Here is a 21,328-nt window from a genome sequence, read left to right on the forward strand (position 1 = left end):
GTTAGAGCCGGAAGGTCACTGGTGCAGGCACACTCACAGCACTCTCCAGGTTCACAGGCACACACGTGTGGATCCTTCAAGTACTGGCATGGCTGCTCAGCCTGCGTAGCATCCGTGACTGGATTCTGGGCCTGCTTACCCACTTTACGGGTGGCCTACTGGCTGCTCCAGCCTGAAGTCTGCTGCACACATGCAGCACTCACAGACTCGTCCCTCATGCACACCGCATCCACAGGTCCCCCCCGGGCGTACCAGCATGGACTCCCTGCCCACCTGATACTTGACCTGGATCCAAGGTGCCTGCTACTTGCTGCCTGGTCCAGCTTAAAGTTTGCTGGCAAATACACAGGCACACCCCACACACAGCAGGCTAGGGAAGATACAGACACGTGGGCCCCTCCAGCAGCCAGCACCAGGCACAGGGGCTGCAACCTACAGCCCCGCTCCAGCTGCCAGTGTGGAGCCCGTACTCACCTCACCCGCACTGGCCCCCCCAGTAGCTGATTTGGGAACATAGACCGGCTCTGCCCCGTGGCAGGGAGCAGAAGACCCCACTCACTCCAGTATGTGATGCTAGGACTCCACTCTCTTCAGTTGCTGGCACCACAGGCTGGGGACATCTACACTCCCAGTATGACTCCAGCAGCTGGCACTGACGTTCCCTCACACACACACAGGTCTGGCCAGGAGCTGGCAAGTAGTCCTTGCAGCATGTACACTGAGGGACAGTGTGAATATGCACAGAAAGAGTCAAGGAAAGATTTAATGGGAAAATAAGAGAAGATAGGACAGACGGTGGTGATCAGACGCAGGACTTGGCCAGACAAGTGCACCGACAGGCCCTGTTACACGTGACCAGCCCTTTTATACCCTTTTAAACCTTTCCCCACCTCTTTGTCCCTCCTGCCCCTGCACATCCCTGTGGGTTTGCAGAACTCTGCAGTTTCTGCACCCTCCCAGTCTCCATGGCTCTCACGGTTCACAATCTTGTCAGCTGTAAAGGCCAGATTGACCTTCCTGGAACCAGAACCTGCAGTTTGATAGCCCAGCAACAAGTGTGACTGGGATGTTTCTGTATTGTGACTGTCTCCCAGATTAGAAGTCCTCTACCAGATAACCTTACTGGAATAAAGATTCCCACATTGTCTCATGCCCTCATCGATTTCTGTTACTGACCAGACTTGGTTCCCATCACTGTCTCCCTTTTCCTTGTTGCCTTGGAAAAGGTCCTTGAGCAGGTACCGTTAAAGGAGCAGACACTCTCCTTCTACATACCCTTACATTTACCAGTGGAAATATTAAATATTGGTAGATTTGGGGAGCATGGCCAAAGAGCATATTTATTTATTCATTGGCCTGTATGATGTGAATGGCTGTCCATTAGAGAGAAAATTCAAGGCTAATTTTGCCTTAGCTTATATAGTTGACCTACGCTAGCTTAAATAAGTTGCTTAGAAGTGAAAGTCATCTTATCTCACTATCAAACTTTTCAACCATCCAGCCAGAGGTCTTTTATACTTTATTTTTTTCCGAGTTTTGCTAGAATGTACATTTCCTGTCTACACTGCAAAGGATGACTCTAATTTTTTGCTTCTATTGCAGACAGTTGGAAAGGAATACAATAGAGAGCTTGAAAAGCTTTTGTCTATTTGATCACACTGTGCTTTCGATAATGAAAAACAGAATTGAAGTCTTTCATGTCTCCTTAGCACAGCAGAGACCATGAACATGACCTTGTTTAGTCATGTTTATGGAAGAAACTTGTATCAGTGTTAGTGTGCTTATTAACTTGCAAATTAAAGTTTCTGTGGTCTCTAGTTCTGTTGAATTTGGTGAGAAGGGTGGTGGAAAACTACCGTTGAGCAGAATAAGAAAGAACCACTTGAGATGTATACTCACAGAAGCCACAAAGAAACTTCTGTCTTGAAGACTGCTGTCAATTATTTGCATAGATCCACTTTTACATTATGGGTACCTGGATATTAGTTTGTTTTCTGAGGACTACTACTCTCTTCTCCACTCATAGGAGTACTTAGCACAATATGACGGGGATATAGGTGTCTCTTCCACATTCAGTTTCTGTGACAATCATGAATATACTTGGTGAGTGGGATGTTTCATACACTAAAGCAGTGCTAGGTTCAGTGCAAAATGTGTCTGCTGTGTATGTTGTAGAAATTCTGTTCTGATGGTCTTTTCTTCCATCTTTCCACAGCGTGAGACCCAGTGCAGTAAGTAAACAGTATCAGGGCACAGTAAATCAGCTCAGAGACTCTGATATAGTTACTGAAAGAACAGAAATTGGGCTTTTGGTTAAAATACTAACTGATCAATAAAAGGGTTTGTGAATCATTTTCTTTCATGTGTTTTAGGCTATTCTTAATGAGGATATGGAATCTAACTGCCCAGAGGTTTTATATGAAATTAAAGAAGAAACCTCTATTTTCCCCAAACTTCGACTTGATCCAGTAGATAATAACTACATCTATCTGTCATCTGCCAATAAGGTAAGCACAGCATTAAAAAAATATAATAATAAAAAAGTAAACTATTGCTCTAAGGATTTCTGACACTTTAGAGGTGAAGCATCAGTATGGGTCAGAGTCCAAACTTAAACATCCAAACTGCAGTTACCAGCTTTATATCTAAGACTGGGCTATGTTCTCTAAGTTTTGGTTGCATTTCTGCAGAGCTCTGAAGAGCTTCTGTTTCCATGGTGCTGCCCACTGTTGTTCTGATCCAGCAAAGCCCTTAATCCCATGATTATTTTATGTCATTCAATCAAGAGAGGCTTTTTTTTCTCTTTTTTTTCCTGGAGGCTGGAATCATGCAGAATCAAGCCTGGAGGTTGCAAACAAAACTTGTAGGCTCTTTGGAGATTGAGTTCCTCTGAAGTGGTAATCCAGGTATTGGTAGGCCAGGGCTTGCTGTTCAATTATGCATTTTCTGATGTGGAGAAATCTCTTAATTTGTGAGAGATGGGTTTGAAGTCTTAGTCCTGATGAAGTCAGTGATAAAGTTCTCACTATCTTCAGTTAGGCCTAGACTTAACAAACAAATAAACAAAACAACCCCAGAATTAGAAGTGATTAATGTGTGCGCATAGTGAGGCCAAGGAGTCCGGCAATCCCTGGAAGCTGCTGCGTGTGGGCATCTGAGTCAGAGCTGCATCCCAGCAGTGGCTCCCAGGAGCCCGTGTAGTCGTTGCAGCATGTCCTGCAGCGGGGCTGCTGAGCATCAACTCAGCAAATCCCGTGGTCTCGCCAGCAGCTGGGAAGATGGAAGTGAAAATATAAGGGCTGGCTGTCCATCTTAGCCGGACAGGATTTTACCCAGCACTTGGTTACCTTCATTTACATTACAGTAAGATCCCTTCTCCAGCAGTGGACATACCATTTTAACCTGCCGTCTGAGAGAGTGGGTAAGTTGGTGGGACAACTCCTGACTGATACAAACCATCTATCACAAATGCAGAAGGTTTCAAAATTTCTGTCAAAAATATATGTAAATATTCAAAGGAAAGACTCGCGTTTTCTTTGGCAAGAGCAACTTGTTATAGAGGAGCAACGGCTTCTAGGAATAAATGCCTTTCTAATCATCTCTTGTAGCTTAAATAAGGCATCTACACTGTCTTTTTTTTCTACTTGCTAGTCGTCTAAGATGTTGTCTAGTTTCTGAAATTAAATCTCAAACACTTTCAGCTAAATTGAATTTTAAAATTTGTAGTTGGAAAAAGTAAATGCAGTTCTGCAGAAAGCTATATATCCTTCTTTCTATTCACTAAACATAGAAACTTTTAATTTTTACAGATTTGTAAACAAATGGTTTGAATCAGGAACATTTTTCTTATTAAAAGTATTAATTAGCACTGTTATTAATAGCATTATTGTATTTGTAAACAGCTTTCTCTTTTTCTTTTTCCTTTCCTTTTCTGAAAATGGCTGACTAGGATATTCAAGCTGAATGTACAAGTATAGATATATACAATACAGCCACAATTATATTTGCTTATTGAAATAGCATTTGCTTGCATGCATGCTAAGTAGTTGCATGCGCTTGTTCCAGTGTGCACATGCAGTTACCTGACATGTTGATGTAAACACAGATGCATTTTGTTTTGCGCATGCATTTTTGGATGCATCTTCATCTACCATTTAAAAATTTCAGTTCTAATGAGAGGAAAACTATGCTGCTAAGCAGAGCATTATTTGTAAAATACGCCTCCTTTCTATTATTCCCTATAACTCACTATGCTAATCAGTCTTTCCTGCATTACTCTGTCCATGCTGGCCTTTGAGTAGTACAACCAAATTGTCATTGTCAGAGGAGTTTCATCATCTGATGACAAAATGCAGTGTGTGTAAAATAGGCCGCATATTTCTATCCAAAGGTCTCCTGGCAGAGGGGAGTCTGTAAGGAAACTTCCCTGAAGGGATCGTGCTTGGTTGCTGTCAGAATTTTAATGGTAACCCTCGATTTCCCTGTTTCTGGAGGCTATTATAATTCAGTGTATTATTGCATTCTTTGGTTTTAGGTGAGAAGAATACCAGTTGCAAATTGCAGTAGATATGTTTCCGAGCAAGAATGCTTATCTGCAAAGGATCCCTACTGTGGGTGGTGTTCTTTGAATCGAAGGTATTTTCTGGTATTTTAGCCTTGCATATAAAAGCAATGCATTATTACTCAGTGTACATTTTTACAGGCTTGGGGGTATTCAGCATCAAGATTGTATCTACTGAACTTTTATGAAATCAATCATAGTCGTAATTATGAGCCACTTTATTGTTATGTGCAAAGGAGCTCTGTACCTTTTACAGCCTATGTTAACCCTCCGACTTTTGAGATCTATCCATAAAATGTACGTTGGGCTAAAAAGAAGAAATTGCTCTGGTTTTAGAGCAGATGGTTTTGCTTTCTAAATTGATTGAGAGAGAAAACTGTATACTCATACTTGAATTATCTTAATAGTTGGGCGTCTCTTGCAGGTTAGTACAGGGAAAGAGCACTCAGTTGTCTTCAGTATTCACAATTCCCTGCTTTGGATCCACTGCCTTTGGTCTAGCCTAGAGGAAAATTAGTTTCTAAGTACTTCATCCTTGCATTTGAGTGATTAGGTTTGCTGCTTTCTTTGAATCAGGTTTTAAAGCTACTGCATGTCTTTGGCCTGGATTTAAACAATTCCTGGGTCATCGAGCCTAGTCTTGGCAATTGCAAGAAATCACATAATGTAAAGCCACCGTAAACCGATCAAGCTCCATCTTACATTTAGATAGGATTTTTGTCCTGCTTGTTCTGATTGCATGGCTATCCAAATGTTTTATTTTTTTCCTGGTTAAAATCTCTCTGCTCATTTTCATCACACACGTATCTATTTGAGGGGTTATACTTGTTCTAGTGCCCACAGTGGTTTTCCCTGTCCCTCACATTAATTGTCTCCCTGGTTTTGCAGTCCCGTTCACTTTCGTAATGCTGTGCTGAAACAGCTCCTTTCACATAAGGCACTCCTTTCTTCAACTCCATTCCAGTAGATTTTCTGAGAAGTTTTTATGCATCCTTTTAAAATAAGGACGGCCTGGGCTGTCAAAGTGTTCCACAAGAGATTTCAGCTTGTTCAGTGGTCTTTAATCCCTCCCGGTCTGTCCAGGAAGCACCTTACTTACTGTGTCCTGGGTTCATAAATGTCTTTTTCATGACTGCATCATATTGATGGGCCACAATCATCCATGATCAAACAAAGCCCCCAGGCCCTTCTGTTTCTCTGTTTTCTTTCCAACTGATGAGTTTCCAGTCTATAGCACATATGGGTTGTGAGGTTTTTATTGCTGTAGGTACACGTTCTTGTACTTGTGCTTTGAAATGTCATCCCATTTCAAAGTTATCTAAGCTTTCCTGTGTGGTAGTCTCATCCTACTCTGCATGGCTATGTTCCCAACTTTCTATCATCAGCTGATGTTACCAGCGTATACCTTATTTTTATGCCAGTTTGTCACTGATTAAAACATGAAGTAAAACTGGTTAAAAGATTTATTTTTAAGGAATTCCACTAGTAAGCATCCTTTAAAAGGTTAATACAACTCATTTTGATTTTGTTTCACTGCTACCATGATTTTGCTGAAGATTTGCTTCTTTGTGTTTGCAAAGGTGGTTATCAGAAGAGAGTAGGTGTTTATTCTCCAGGGTGCTTTTTTTGTTTGTTTGTTCTTTTTTTCATATCCTCTTTTCCTGTTTTATTAGAGACTCTATAAGTTACAGCATTAAGCTTGTCAGGCATCTAGTTACCTTATAAAGAGCTTACAAATAACAGTTTTCAGTCAGTAAATCCCCTACTTAGTAGGGGAATCACCGTAAGTTTCCACCCGGTTGAAAAAGAAGTAGTTTACTCTTTTGGAGAAAAAATGGAGTACTATAATATGGATCTTCTTCAACACCTACATATTTTTTCATTGTTAGCACTTAGCATCATTAAATGTTTTTGTGAAGAGAGAGCTCTAATTAAAGTTTTAGAAAAAGAGGACATGTTTTTAACAGATACTTTTATCAAAGTTCACTATAGCAATATGTAATATTTTATTCTTTTTTGAAAAAATGCACATGGTGTTGTCACAAAAGTTTTTATTTTGAATTAGAGATCAATTATATGTTTTATACTCTCACTTGAAAATAAATTTTGTATTAAATACGCACTTATTTTTTTAAATAAAACTTAATAGCAGGGCTTCATTTTGAAGACTGCATGAACTCAAATCCAGTATTTTGATGAAAAAATATGCATATTTTATTACAGATGAAACAAAATGTTGCCAATCTTCCCATGTCTACTCTGTCTTCCATAGGGACAAATATATAAATTCCTCTTTTCCCTTAAAATCATTCAAAACAATTAGTCATTGCATAGTGTGATTTCTCCTAGTGTTTATAGATTTTTTATAGATGAATCAGATCTACCTAAAGTATGTTGAAATTATTCCAGTACAAGGCACTGATGTTTTACATGTATTTTCAATATGGAAATAACCCAGTACATATATGTCTATGGGTGCCTGAAATCTGAACCTGAAGTTCCAAAGGGTATTTAAAGCAGACAGTGCCCCTTTGCCTCTCATGGAAGCCTTGGAATCCTGCTCTCTCAATTTGCTCTCTTCTCCCAGTTAATTAATTAACCTCACCCTCTGCTTTGTGTCTTGTCTTGATACTATGTCTAAATTCTCTTGTGTTGGACGGGGTCTGGGCTATTCCACCTTTCCAAGAAAGCCAGACTGCAGAAACTTTCAGCTACTTTTGCTGTATTGATATTTTTTACTTTCTTAGTATTTCTCTATAAATTTGGATGTAAATTTTCAGAACTGTGTGATTCACAAATAATATTTGTCTGTTGTATTCCTTACAATGTGCTTGCAAACAGTGTAGATTGTCTCAAAATAGGAATACAACAAAATAATGTCATCCTTAAATGGGTGGACTTCTTGTTACTCTTGGCTTCTACAGAGCAATTGTGAAAATTTATGCTGAGAGGTATCAGATGCTCTACTTCCCCTTATGTGTCTGTTTCCTATGAAATGACTATTTTCCATTGCCAATTGTTTGAAAGTTAAAGATCAGCTTTTAGAGCAACAAAAGACAATTTCTTTCCTGGCATAGACAGTTGCAGACCTTGGTCATAGGTGATAGTACATTTTTTGCAATGATATTGTTAGATTCTTCATTGTAGTTTAGGGAGACTGGCTCCCTCCTTGTGTTGCTCTGTCAGTCTAAGAATGTAACTATCTTTGTCCTGAGATGGTTTTAAATATTCAGTTTTATCAACGGTTTTCTTCTTTAATGTGTTAATATTAGTGTCACTGAAATGTATGTATTTATTTAGTAACAAGTTTGACAAGTATATTGCTTTGCATGGTCAAGAGTGTGATCCTCTGCACATCAGAAACTTCTGGATGTCTCTCTGCCATGCCTCATTCCCAGTGAAAATCATTTATGTATACATATTTGAGCATCTGGTTTGCGGACATGAGTTAATGACAGATCCCAGCCACCCTTTGTAGTTCTAAAGCTGGTGCTGATGGACCTTTGTGATCTCAGTAAGGTGAACAGAGATATAAACGAGACTTCAATTTGTCCTGATTGTTAGCCATTCTTTCAATTTCTGACAGTGTAGTTGTGTTTTGAATGTATTCAGATGCAAAGCTCCACCAGGCTCTTACATAGCGGTTTCCTCAGTTAGACCACAAAGGAAGTGACCCTGTGATTAACTTCATTGCTATTGCCAACATCTTAATTTACAGAGAAGGTGGCCTTAGGGTTTGTATTGTTTGTGGGGTTATTTGGGGCATTTTGGAAAGTGGTGGACATGTTTCTTGAAAGTCTTTTATGTGTTACTCCTTCCAAAGAACAAAAACATTGTGAATTATGTTTAAACAGTGAGCTCCTCATGGAAAAATTATATCAAGGTCCATGCTCTGCAAGAATGTCCACATTTCTAGTTTTTAGCAAAAGACTAGTTCCCTAATAAACATGTCACTGGTCACATGATTGAAGCAAGACACGCTTCTACCTTTTGTAGAAAAGTATTATTATTAAAGCATTAAGTATCACATTTATGAATATTCAAATTCATATTAAAATATTAAGTTATATGCATTTGGCAGTAACTTGTCTTTACTTGCTAGCTATAGGAAATTACTTGAAGTTAATCTATGAATTGTTCATTAGCTGTTCGCAACAGACAGTATTTTAAAGATTCATCTTTCAGACTCAGTGACTGTCTATCTAATTTGTATTCCAAGATTCTCTTTTTTTATTGCATGCTTTAATATGTATTATCCTTACAGTACTTATATATCCTGGTGTTCCCTCCTTCTTACTTAATTTTGTGCTGTTGTATAGTTTTTCTTTCCTGCAATTTGACATTTACAACATTCTTGTTTACTATTTGCCATCCTTCTTCTGAAATTAATTTATTACTGAAGATGGAGAAATCTATTTAGAACTACCTTTTCAAAACAGGTGTTTTTAACCAAGAGCAAAGTTTACCATTCACATCAGTGGACAATAGAGGTGATTAGGAAAAAGAATTCATCTCAGCTCTACACATTCAAATCCCAGCTCCACGTCTGAGTTTCATCCCCGTCTCCTCTTAGTCTTATTAGAGAGAAGCAGCAGAATCTATAGTGTGATTCATTTCATTTTTGTGTGAATGTCCAAAATAACTTAGGAGAATCTTACCCTGAAAGAGCATATTTCTCCCCATTGAGTCTAGAGTGAAAAGGGGTCAGATCTAGAGCTGTACAATGAAGTAGTTGAAAGTGGGGGTGATGAATTCCATCTCAGGCTACCACGTCCCTTGTTACTAGCCAAGTATCTTGTATATGTTTAAGTTCTGTTGACGTAATGAAGACCCTAGAGCATATATCAATGCAGAGTAATTTATTCTGATAAGCAGAAGATTTTGCTGATTGTTTCCCTGGAGCTTTTTGCAGTTTTAACCATATTCCTGTAAAAAAATCAATAGTGTTGCTGTAAAAAATCAATAGCATACTAAATAAGTTGAAGTACAGTGTCTGAAATCAAAGCCATCGTAAGGAAGCTAGTATAATTTTATGTATAATTTTAGGTGCACATTAAAAGAAAATTGTACACGTTCAAACAGCACAAAGGGTTGGTATAACATTTCACATGCACCTGATAAAGATCTGAAAATCCTGCTAAGTTTCCCTGAGAGAAATCAGGTATGTACACCCAATTTTATGTGTATTTGTTTATTGTGACTTAAAACATGTCATTTTGTCACTTATTGCAGCTTCCCCTCTTTTGTCACTACATTCCATATGTATGTCCTTCTTACCTCAACAATTGGCAAAAGTACTGGAAATCTCAGTATGCTGAATATGTAGATCAGACAGATGTTCTTTTCCTCTCCCATAAAATGTATCTTGAAGCTATACTTCATGATGTTGACTCAAAGATTCACTATGCTGACAAAGAGAACTTTTCCATTATATCACTATCAGCTATTTTCATATTCCCAGTGAATATGGATTGAGTGCATTATGTAAGTTCTGAGCTTTGTAACAAGTTACAAAACATTCACTGGGGCGCATATGCTAACACAAATGCGTCTTTAAGTGCTTGATATTAGTATTTACTCGGTATCTGTTCACAGCAAACATAGCCTTGAGTATTTGATTATCAAGTATTGTGACCGGCCACTTAATCTGCATGCTATTGTTTCTGGTTTCCTGATTGAATGCATTAGTGTGTTCATATTTGTAAAGCACTCTCAGCGAGAAACAAAGAATAATTAATTACAAGACAAATTCTGTTTCATAATTAAGTGCATTTTGGATATGGATGCAAATGTAGGCTCTCTGTGAGGACTTGAATGCTCTTGCTCAAATATTTTGAAGGAATTATAACAGCATATAATACTTTTATAGCAAAATTCTTTTTTTTTTTTTAGATCAAAAATATTCCCGAATGCTCCCCTCACATACCTTAGAGATCCATTTAATTTCCATAAGTAAGCAATGCTGTTCCTTTCAGGACTCTTTGTATTGTTTTTCCTGTTGGGAGAAGTCCTCTCCTTGGAGAGGCTACCTAATGAACCGTCTGCTTCTGCCATAAAAATTTTCTTTCCTGCATTTCATAGTTTCAAGTTTTCTGTTAAAAAAAAGATGACAAGTTAACAATTTTTACAAGAAATATGTTATATTTTTATGTTTTTATTGTTTTATAGGTCGCTGTGTCTACAAGCATAAGCAAACCCCTTACTTCCTGCATGATAGAAATTGTAAAACCTATTGAAATATTTTGTGAAATAGCACTGGAAAACTCATCCTGTGTCTGCACACTAACTAATCGGGTGACAATGGATCATGGTATGTTTTAATATTACATTTATTTAGTACTTATTCGCTGTCTTTTATTGCTGAGGAGAACTGAGCACAATTACTAGCCTTATGAGTATAGTAGTAGGTAATACTCTTTATTAAATGTAATTGAAAAAAAGTTCCTGTTTTGTCAAGTGATTTGAGTATGCTTACTCTATTCTTGATAATTAAATATCTGTTAATATGGAATCCTCTCTAGAAGTAATAAAACATATTAACCTATAACTAGAAGCAGTTTCTTCAAATAAGCCTATAGCAGTGCAGTCTCTCGGCTTTGGGGAGTATATTTACGTGGTGCAGTTAGCAGCTATGTAAGGAAACTTCAGGTAGCTTCAATGACAATCAAGCTGGCTGGAGCCATAGAAACAGTGTTGTTCCAGTGCCCTGCCTTGACAAATTAACCTATCTTAGCCCTTCTCTCACCTGCAAACAGAATTTGTCTTTGCAACAATCAGTACCAGCATAATTAAGAGGAGAAGCTGTGAATGTCTGTACAATAAATAACCTCAACATTCAGTGAACCCCTCTGTCAACCTATCTTGGATACTTGTAAGAAAGGGATTTTCCCAATTAGATGTTCAAGGGCAATTTGGCTCTTATATCTTTTTGAGTTTGACTTGATTTCTTTAATCTTTCTGAATTACTGGTTGAATCCATTTGCTATTAATAATTTTTGTTCTACTTTGTTCACTGGTAGTTCTCAGAATTAGAGACCTGAGCCATTTGTACTGAACGCATGGATTGTGTCATCTGTTTTGTGCATCTTGTGGGTAACTTTGTCCTGGAGAAACTCATGGCTTGGACAGGTGTACAGCATGCTAGGTGAAGAACTGGCTGGATGGCACAGAGATCTGGATAGGCTGGATTGATGGGCCGAGGCCAATCCCATGACATTCAACAAGGCCAAGTGCAGGGTGCTGCACTTGGGTCCACCTCCCTGGGCAACCCATCCCAATGCCTGACTGCTCTCTCTGAGAAGAAGTGACTCCTAATTTCCAACCTGAACCTCCCCTGGAGCAAATTGAGGCCATTCCCTCTAGTCCTATCACAAGTTATCTACAAGAAGAGGCCAACCCCCAGCTCCCCTCACCTTCCTTTCAGGTAGTTGTAGAGAGCAATAAGGTCTTCCCTGAACCTCCTCTTCTCCAGACTAACCAACACCAGTTCCCTCAGCCACTCCTCACAGGACTTGTGTTCTGGGCCCTTCCAGGCCCAAGGTGAAGGCTGGACACGCTCCAGGGTCTCGATGTCTTTCGTGTAGTGAGGGGCCCAAAACTGAACACAGGAATGGTCTTGATGATCTTGAAGGTCTTTTCCAACCTAAATGATTTTATGATTCTGTCATTAAGTAATAGAATGATGTGGTAAATTACTGGACTTCTTGAGCTCTTCTCTAGGTTATCAAAGTTCAGATGATAATCCTTCACAGTAGAGTCTTTTTGACTAGCAGGAGTAAAATATCCCCCTTGCATTGCTTCAGGGATCTATATAGAAGCACAGGGTTCTTTTATTAGAGGTTGTCTTTTCACCTTTTTTCAGTTGCTTATGTTAGAATACAAAATAGAATAGAGGCAGGTTCCCTGGAATATGGTGACCTCAGGAGCTTATCCACAGCCTTTGCACAGGAAAAATTCCTCTGATACCATATGTTTTTGTGTGCCATGTTCCTCTCTGAGAATCAAGAGGAAAAGACTTTTTCCCTAGCAGGTGACAGCTAGGCTGATATGCGTTGGGTATTCTAGAGTATTAAGGTGGCTTTAGTAAACACTATAAATGGATTTTTAAGGACAAAAGCATTAGAGAAGAAAATATGTCCTTTATTGACCTAGTCCCAAATGCCATGCTTTCTTGTAGTTATGGAGTTCACTGTCATTTTGGTTCTGTGTCTTCCTGGACTAGGGCTTTCTCTTACTCCATTAGCCGGTCTTCAGAGTATACATGTAGTATTATGGAAGCCTGGTTGCCTTGCATGTGTTTTGTGCCAAAGATGAATGCTTTTACAGTCTTAACCAGAAGGCTGTGAGCTTAGCTCATGCCTGCCAGTGTTACTGCCGTTCACATGTTCCTATGAGTTATGTTAGTGGGTAATAGAAGTGTGAGAGTTATGTTGACTGTTTATAGCACCTCGTGTAAAGTGACCTCAGTCTCACCAGAACATGCATTTGCAAAACTGCTTCAGGTATCATTTCTTGAAAAAAAACATTTTGAAAATATTTGCTACTCAGTGCAGTTGGATGGATTTTGAAAGGTCAGACCAGACCATGCAGAAAGCAAGTTTTTTGTTTTGTTTTGTTTGTTTGTTTTTCTGTTATTTTCAACAGAGACAAAAACAGGAAACCATTTTTGACTGTGTCATTTTTAAGTATTTAAACTTAGAAGACAAGCTTTGCCAGAAGCGGTAATTTCCTTGCTCTTACTTATTACTCCTAGTAAAATACTGTTTTCCATGAGTTTGTGGTTTAAGACTCATCTCATATAATGACCTAGGCAAGTGATTTGGGCAATTTTGTGCCCAGCATGTCAGATTTCTGCAGATAGGTAGATTTCTGGAGGTGCAAATAGGTGTTTGGTGGAGGATTTCAGAGTGTCTGTGTGCACTCATCTACATCTTCAAGCATTGTAATACCTTTAAAAATCAGACTCTTTGCTTTCCATTTAGTAAGGCATTTAAGCACATGAACAGTACCAAGGGTTGTTTCTGAAAAGTGGGCAGGTGACCTTTGCAGTAAGCACCCATGTGCCGTGCTGGCATGTGGAACTAGGAGATGGTACTGATTTAGCAGTTTAGATGTAGCCAAAGCTGGTTTTCATCTGAATAAGCCAGCCTGTGGTAAAGATAAAGCTTTCCCTACCTTTACAAGGTGGGTATGCTTTAAATCTATGTAGCTTTCCTGCATTAAAAAGCTATCTGCTTCTTAGCATAGAAAAGCCAGAAAGGTCTGCACACATGGGTTTCATTTGATCTCAGACAGCCATTCATTCTGCAGACGTACACATCTGCAGGCACACAGATGAAAGAGACTATGGCTTAAGTGGTATATATCTAACTCTGTTTTTCGATGTGGTATTCTGCTCATGGGAGAAGATAGTCTTTCATTCCACAGCTGCCAGCGAATTGTCGGTATAGTAATTACTAGCTGAAATAATGGCAAATTGACTCATGCAATCATAAAAGATTTAAATAGGAAGAAAATTGCTACTGCACAGATTACAAAAGGAGACTCTGAAACCAAGTGAGACAGAAAGAAATAGAAGTACAGTATGTTGGGGTGTCTTGCATTAGAACGGTCTGTTGTGTTAGAACGTTTGAATTCAGGGTCTGGCTGTGCCATAGGTATACTGCTTGCTCTTTAGGAGATGATTTTACATTCCCACTTTACGGTGACATTTCCTTATCTGTATCTTTACAGTTGCATTACTTGTCTATATTGTGCATAGGTGGCATCAAGCTAAACTAATGAGTGTGTGTATAGTCTTTAAATAACTCAGCAGAAGGATGCTATGGAAGGATAAAATCTGGTTATTTTTATCAGTCAGAAGTGTGAGGAATATGTGTTTGAGAATACCATGTAGAGAACAGCTGAAGGCATATGAGTCTTCAAGTCAATTATTTTTTAACAGGTATTTCTTGTAATATCCAGCATATGTCTAACAGTCACATTTTTCCAGATTGTCTAGTCCTTGAAGCATCGCTGTCCTCGAGCTCTTGGAATATCTCACAAACATTTCAGTTGGAAAAGTAAGAGCCTGATTCCTATTGAAGTTCTTTGAGGGGTTTATGTGTGTGCGCAGGAAGGGGGGATATGAACTATGATTGTTCTTTTTTCTGGTATTTTTTAAGGAAATACATTCCACTAAAGATACCCGAATCCCTTTTCTTGGCCCGTTTCCTCCTTCACCTCTTTTTTTATTGCCCTTAAAGAGCTGCTTCTTTTGACAACTCTTTTATTTCATGGGACCCTGGCAGCTGTAGGAGAGGCGTTATAATAACTGAATGACAAATGTCTGAAAAAATAATAAAGGATGCCATAATGACATTAAAATCTTTTTCATCTCTATGAAAAAGGTGGGCCTCTGATACTCAGGAGAAGACCTAAGTCAGAGAAATCAAAGAGATTTTTTGAAAGTAACTTTATGGAGCTGTTTTTTAATTGAATAGGTTGTGATTTAGATGTGGTACATGGGTAAAATGAATACAATTAAAACAGAAAGTAACAACTAATCTCCTAACAGTAATAGTAAATGCCTATTGTTCTGTACAAACTATTTTTCAGAGCTACACTTCTTGTTGAGAGGTTGCAGTAGAAATCATTTCTACCCAGTATGTGACCTAACCCTGTATGATTTTTGTTTGTTAAAACTTAGATGTGACTAATGTATACTCTAGGTAACTGAAGCGTTTCACACCCCTGTCCTTTACATGGAGCCTAATTTATAGGCACCAGTGATGAAACTGATCTCCTGCGTTTTGGGAAGTGGCACATCACTGCCCAGTCCCTGTTGCAACACAGGAAAAGAGCTGTCCTCCTCTAAATCACAGCATTTCTCAACATGTGTGGAGAAAGCCTATGCTACTCTTCACTGTCCTCTGTGCTCATTGATGCATCGAAAAGCAATGAGCTGGTCTCCAACAGGCATTTTTTTTGGAAAGGGGAGACAACAGCAAACCAACAATACTTGCTAACACTACATACAAATAATAGAAGTTCAGGAAAGCTGTAAAAGAATCAGTGATGGTTTTCTCTGTCCTTTTCAGGATAGAAAGTACAATCTGGCCGCTTAAATACCGGAAAAAACACATCAAAATGAAATCCAAAGTGCTCTGTCTGCTTCACGCTTTTTAGAAATGTATGACTTTCAGCATCTTAGCACAGATGATATTTCATACTAAATTTGTCCTCAGAATAAGCAGAACAGAACAATAGGCTTGGAGGGTAAACTCAGGTTATGTTTTACACATTTCATTACATGCTTGCCAGGTTTTTCTCTTGCATTTGTGCTTTTTTCTGTCACTTGAAATTTCACATTCATGACTGACTCTAGATTGAGTCCCTGTGTTTTACAAAACCTTGTTTTCTGTGTTACCAGCTGCCCACGGTGTATAAACAATCGGGATTGTGCCAGCTGTAAATGGACGCGGGTCTCTCCTGCCACTGCCTGCCAGGTGAAGTTTATGAGGAAAGCTGGAATCCCCTTTTCATAGTATTTTTTTACATCTGAGCAGTAATCTATCTCTTTCTTGTCCTGACATGAAGAAATGCTGATTTTTTTCAGGATAGTTGCAGCACCATAACTGCTTCCCAAGGGATCGCCACTGCGCAGAAATCAGAGGTAAGTTAGCCTTTTCAGATCAGCATTGCTGAAGTAATGTGAGTTGGAGAAGAAATTTATGTAAAATGAATGAATTTTGAGGGAAGAACTGAGTTATGGATGAGGAAACAGTTTGTTATACAAAAAGATAATGTAAAACTTGGATTAGTACTATTTTTCTTAGTGCTTGGATGGTGCTTAAAGATTCCAACTAAGTTTTGGATTTTGGATCCAGCCACTGAGAGCACTGCAAAAGTCATGGGCCTAGCTTTAGACACAGTATTTGCAATATTGCCTTAAATGCCAGAATCCATGTGTACTGTGTGTAGGTGATCTAGTGACAAAAGCCAGTGGATTAGCTGGAAATGGACCTACCCTCCATCCATCCCACCCAAGAAGGATCATTGGAAAGGAAGGAGTGTTACTGGTGGCAAAAGACCTTTCTGAATCTGGTCGTTTGGTTCTCTTCTGAAATTGTATAGACTGTGTGAACCTATCCCTTTTTTCTCATAGGGACAGCCCTTTAACCATGAGGTTATCCCTTTGTTCTTTATGGTACCAAATGTATTTATTTTTTCATAAAACTGAGCAATCTTGTCATCAGTGGTTGCTGATGACATACAGGTGTTAGGAGAGAAATGAGTAGTGAAGAGAAATTTGACTGATGAGTAAGTGCATAGAGGTTTGCTGCCTACACTTCTGGGTTTCTGCTTTTCTGTGAATGATAACATGGTTGGTATAAATAGGCACTGCATTCTTACCTCTACATGTTTCATTAGAACTACCCAAACTTTTACCTGTGAAGACAGGAATTACCTCTTAAACCCAGCAGTTCAGCTGAGGTATCTTAAACAAGATCACAAAATCTGTTTTGTTTTCTGCAGAGGTGAGTGGAATTGCAATACTTGGGCTTCTGAACATTAATATTCTGGATTTGGTGTGCATACAAGCATTAGTGCTGGTGAAAGAACAGAGAAGATTCTTCTTTGCTCTTCTTCCAAGTGCATTAATTTGACATTGGTAAATAGTTGGAATTGCCTGAGAGATGGCTTTCTTCCACATGCCTTATCTGGGAAAGACAGTGATGGACAAGGCTCTGAAAACACTAGAGGCAATCCAAAGACAGATGTTTATTTAGATGTGATTGAGCCATTCAGAGGGCTTGAAATTGCTTTTGAAATCCTGCTTTCCTTTGGCTGCTGGTGCTTTAAGGAGAACGTGTTGGAGGGCTGAGGAGGATTTATGTTTTCCCACATCCTCAGCTCCAGCCAAGCATTTATATAAATACACTTTATTTTGGGGATGGCAGCCCCACTCCTCCTCCCGATTCCAGCTGCTGGTTTCCATGCCCGCACCTTCCTCCCCTTGTGCTGCAGCAGCAGCTGGACTGGTTGTGCACATGCTCTCGACAAGGAAACTGATTTGGCTGGAAATAAATGTTTTCTTTTGGCAGGTTGTTTTTCAGCTGGGTTAGCTGCATGATCCAGGTCTTTGTGTGGCCTTGGAGTCCTGCACCAGTGCTGGTGGAGGAGCAGCGCAGGGACGGGGATGTGCTCCCCGGGGTGTCAGAGGCTGATTAAACCGGTCCACAGCCAAACATCTCGCTGTGACCTGCAGCCGCGCTAACCACAGCTCTGAGGATGTGTCTGTCACAGTTTACAAAGCCCCAGGGAAGCGCTGCGCTGTCCAGGGACGGGGGGCTAAGTCTCAGCAGCACAGAGCTCTATCGAAGCTGACAGGGTGGTGCTGATTTACATCACCTGAGGACCTGCTGCGCCCTTGCTGCGTGTCTCTCTTTCATCACCATGGCATCTGCATGCCTCACAACTACTGGTTTTTATAAACGTCCTTCTGCCTCTGCTGTTTCCCTTCACAGTGGCTGTGTGTGCAGGGGCTGAGGGGGCAGTGGGTCCCTTTGGAAATGAGCCCCGCAGGCCCAGCCAGCCCGCAGTGAAGCGTTGCCTCCCCTGCATCCAGTGATGAAATCCAGTTTCTTTGCTGCTGGGGAAGGTGTTGCAGACCACCACAGTCAGGTCAGGACTGTTCAGTGTCCAAGGCGAGCTGGCCCCAGAGCTGCTGGTATCTGCCTGAAACCACAAGTCTGAGGTGGGGCCCAGCGAGGAGGCCGGCAGCGTGTCACCGCAGGGAAGGTGCAGCTGTGCGGTGAAACTTCTGGGTGAACTGTGCTCGCCGCAATTTCCAGCTAGCGTTAAAAAAAAAAAAATAAAAAAAAAAAGGAAAGAAGGAGAACAAAGCATTCTGTACAACCATGCCATCGTTCTCTTTCTTGGCTTAGAGGCTGGCCGTTAGCTGAAGTTTGAGGAAGCCTCGTTTCCTGCCTGCAGCACCTCTGGGTGTCCTGTGTTTCCTCTCCGGTGCTCGCAGTCCCAACGTAGCTCTGGGGGTCCCTGTGTGCTTGTGTGATAGTGAACAATCCTGTCCTTCAGGGCTCCCTGCTGCTTGCCTGCAGGAGTCCATAAGCAGTTTTGCACTCCTTTATGTAGTATTTGGCTGCTGGGTGTGTGTGAGGATACTTGGGTTCCTTCAGTGCACTGGAGGGACAGGACAGGAGATAGCTGCAATAAAGCACTGCTGCTTCGCAGGCTTCAGCCTCTCAGATTTCTGCCTCATTCATGCTCCTCGCTTACTAAGAGTTAATCTGATCCCCAGGTCAGGGTGGGAGTGAACTTTCCCCTTCAGCAGTTTGTCAGGCATTTCCTTTGCCCTCCTCCATTACTCCTGTCAGAAGTCACCTTGGAGCGAAAGAATTTCTTTAACAAACTCCTTACTTTTGCAGGCCCTTTGGCCCTGGCCTTTGCCCTCTCTTGTTCTTTCCTAAGGGAAAAGCTGTGGCTTTTGGTCAGCTGTGACAGGTCTCACATTTTTTCTGGAGTGTTTCAGTGTTTGTTGGGCCATGGCAGTGTGTGGGGAAAATGCCCCAGGGTCCTTTCTGAAACAGGCAAATGCTGTGTTTGCAGAGGACTGGAGAAGGGACGCAGGTGGTCCCCTCAGGCCATGAGCCTGAAGTCTTGATGCTGCTCTGGGACATGAAAAGATCAATGGGGAGAAAACCACTGTGGCAAGCAGTTCCCTAACTTCCCTAGAGGTTTTACACCAGCTCTGTTCTCAGTATCAGAGAAGTTGAACTTACCCATCGATGCATCCACAGGCAAACTCAACAGAAATCAAGACAATCACAAAACACTAAAAAATCAAACTGGTCGTATGGGCAGTCCAAAACCAAGCTAGAAATCGTTTGCCTGAAAAGGTCCCAAGCACTGTGATTTCAAATGAGCGTTTTCCTATTTGTTTGAAATGTTTTCAGTTTTCTCTTGATGTCTGAAAGGTGCACAGAGAGGAAGCTGACTGTCTGATTATAAAACTGGGGAAGCAGCAAAACTGATTAAACGTGAGATGCTGTCAGAAGCATCAAGCAAATAGACTAGGAAAAAAAAATCTCTGTTCTCGGTAGCGTTAGTAAGTTAGAATAAGTAAATGGAAAGACACACAAAGAAAAGCCCAGTTTAAAAATTGGCTATGTTTCTTTAAGACAGACAGCATCAGAGCAACCTAGGGTTACTCTCAAATGCAGAGAGAGAGATTCGTGAACTTGTTTGCATCAAAATGAGATACCAAAAGATCCCCGCAATTGTGCTATACCTTCAGGTCAACATATGACTTTGAAAAGACTTTCTAGTAAAGCTCATTCTGGGCTCTTTCTTGACTTTTCATTCTATGATTTGACACTGCTTCCCCTTTTCAGGTCAGGAGAGATGCCTTCATTTGTTTCTCAGATCTCTCACAGTGACAGCACCATGGTTTTTGTCTCGTGTTGTTTCGTAGTTCTTCAAGGGTCACGCTAAATGTGTCATTTCAAGCTGAGTTTTTCTGATACATACCTTCTAGCATGTCAGATTATGATTCCTTTTGGCAACTTTGTTATGAGATAAATTGAAATATAAATTATGTAGGTAAAAATAGTTGGCTTGTAAAGAAGTTGTGATTGACAGTACTTCCCAGGATCAAACTTAACAAGATCTGAAATTAATAAGAAAAATGTATCTCAGTGCTGTCAAACCCACATTCCTGTGCAGTGGTTGTTTTTGCTGCTGTTTTAACTGCCTAGCCCTTTTGTAAACAGTCTGTTTTGCTTTGTTTTCTAATAGCATATCAAAATTCATTCCATCGAACCTTTGTGGATTTCTACATTAGGCAAAAGTGAAATAACAGTCAAAGGAGAAAACTTCACACGTGCATCGGGCATAAAACTCATACTGACGGGCATCAGTGGCTGTAAACCAGACATGTGAGTTAGCACAGCTCTGAAAAGTACTACTGTTTACTTTGCATAGTGTAAATTATGTGTTTATAACCCAAAAGCCATTTTTCCCTAGCAATACAGTTGTGTGAACAGTTGTCATGGACCTCTCCTCGGTGGAGGGGGGTGCTCTGCACTCCTTTAGTTATTCTTCCACTTTAAATTCCTAGAGGATGGACATGAATGTGGTGTTTGGGTACAATATAAGGGATGGCGTGGGTGTGTGGGCAGTTCTCAGTAGTGGTTAGGACAGGTCTGCACCTGTGGCTCTCTGGTCTTGCATCAGGCAACAAGTTAGGTCACAGGAAAGCCTTGGCTTTTGTTTGGCTCTCCTTTGCTTCAGACTATCCCCCATATATTCTAGGATTTGGCTTGTGAAAGCACAGACACCGTGCCAGGAAGGGAATCTCTCATGCAACAGTTTGTACTTTTCTCTGTTGATGATTGCACAGTGTAAACCCCTAGATAATTAGGCTATCTTATTCTCAATCATTTTCAGGTGCAGCTGCAATGGCTGCCTGTGATTACCAACTCCTTTGTACATAGCTCGCACTTGAAAAAGTATTCACAAAGTACAGCTCAATTTTTACTTCAACCATGAATTTACTGGGGACCACAGAAAACAAAAGAAGAGAAGGAGAGAGAGGGAGGGAAGGACAGAGAGAAAGGGGAAGGGGAGACAAAGGGGCGGGGTGGGAAAGAGAGAAAGGAGGAGGGGAAGGAGAAAAAGACAAAGAGGGAAAGAGGAAGAGAGTGAAAAAGAATAAAGGAAAGGAAACTGAAGGTTCTCATTCTTGACTAGCTAATGAACCGTGTT

At 40.4% G+C, this 21,328-nt stretch overlaps 1 protein-coding gene across 1 annotated transcript in view; it reads left to right on the forward strand.

The window, feature by feature from the left end:
* PLXNC1 (plexin C1) overlaps window positions 1-21,328 on the forward strand; it is a 68,915-nt gene that overhangs the window by 10,944 nt on the left and 36,643 nt on the right. Inside the window, exons 3-10 of the mRNA XM_084496473.1 lie at window positions 2,373-2,507; window positions 4,535-4,635; window positions 9,608-9,722; window positions 10,730-10,871; window positions 14,553-14,622; window positions 15,972-16,047; window positions 16,158-16,214; window positions 20,360-20,499. Coding sequence (XP_084352599.1) covers window positions 2,373-2,507; window positions 4,535-4,635; window positions 9,608-9,722; window positions 10,730-10,871; window positions 14,553-14,622; window positions 15,972-16,047; window positions 16,158-16,214; window positions 20,360-20,499 — 836 coding nt within the window. The remainder of the gene's footprint in view (window positions 1-2,372; window positions 2,508-4,534; window positions 4,636-9,607; window positions 9,723-10,729; window positions 10,872-14,552; window positions 14,623-15,971; window positions 16,048-16,157; window positions 16,215-20,359; window positions 20,500-21,328) is intronic.

This window comes from Aythya ferina, assembly GCF_964211825.1.
Source record: "Aythya ferina genome assembly, chromosome: 1".
Classification (NCBI taxonomy): Eukaryota; Metazoa; Chordata; class Aves; order Anseriformes; family Anatidae; genus Aythya; species Aythya ferina.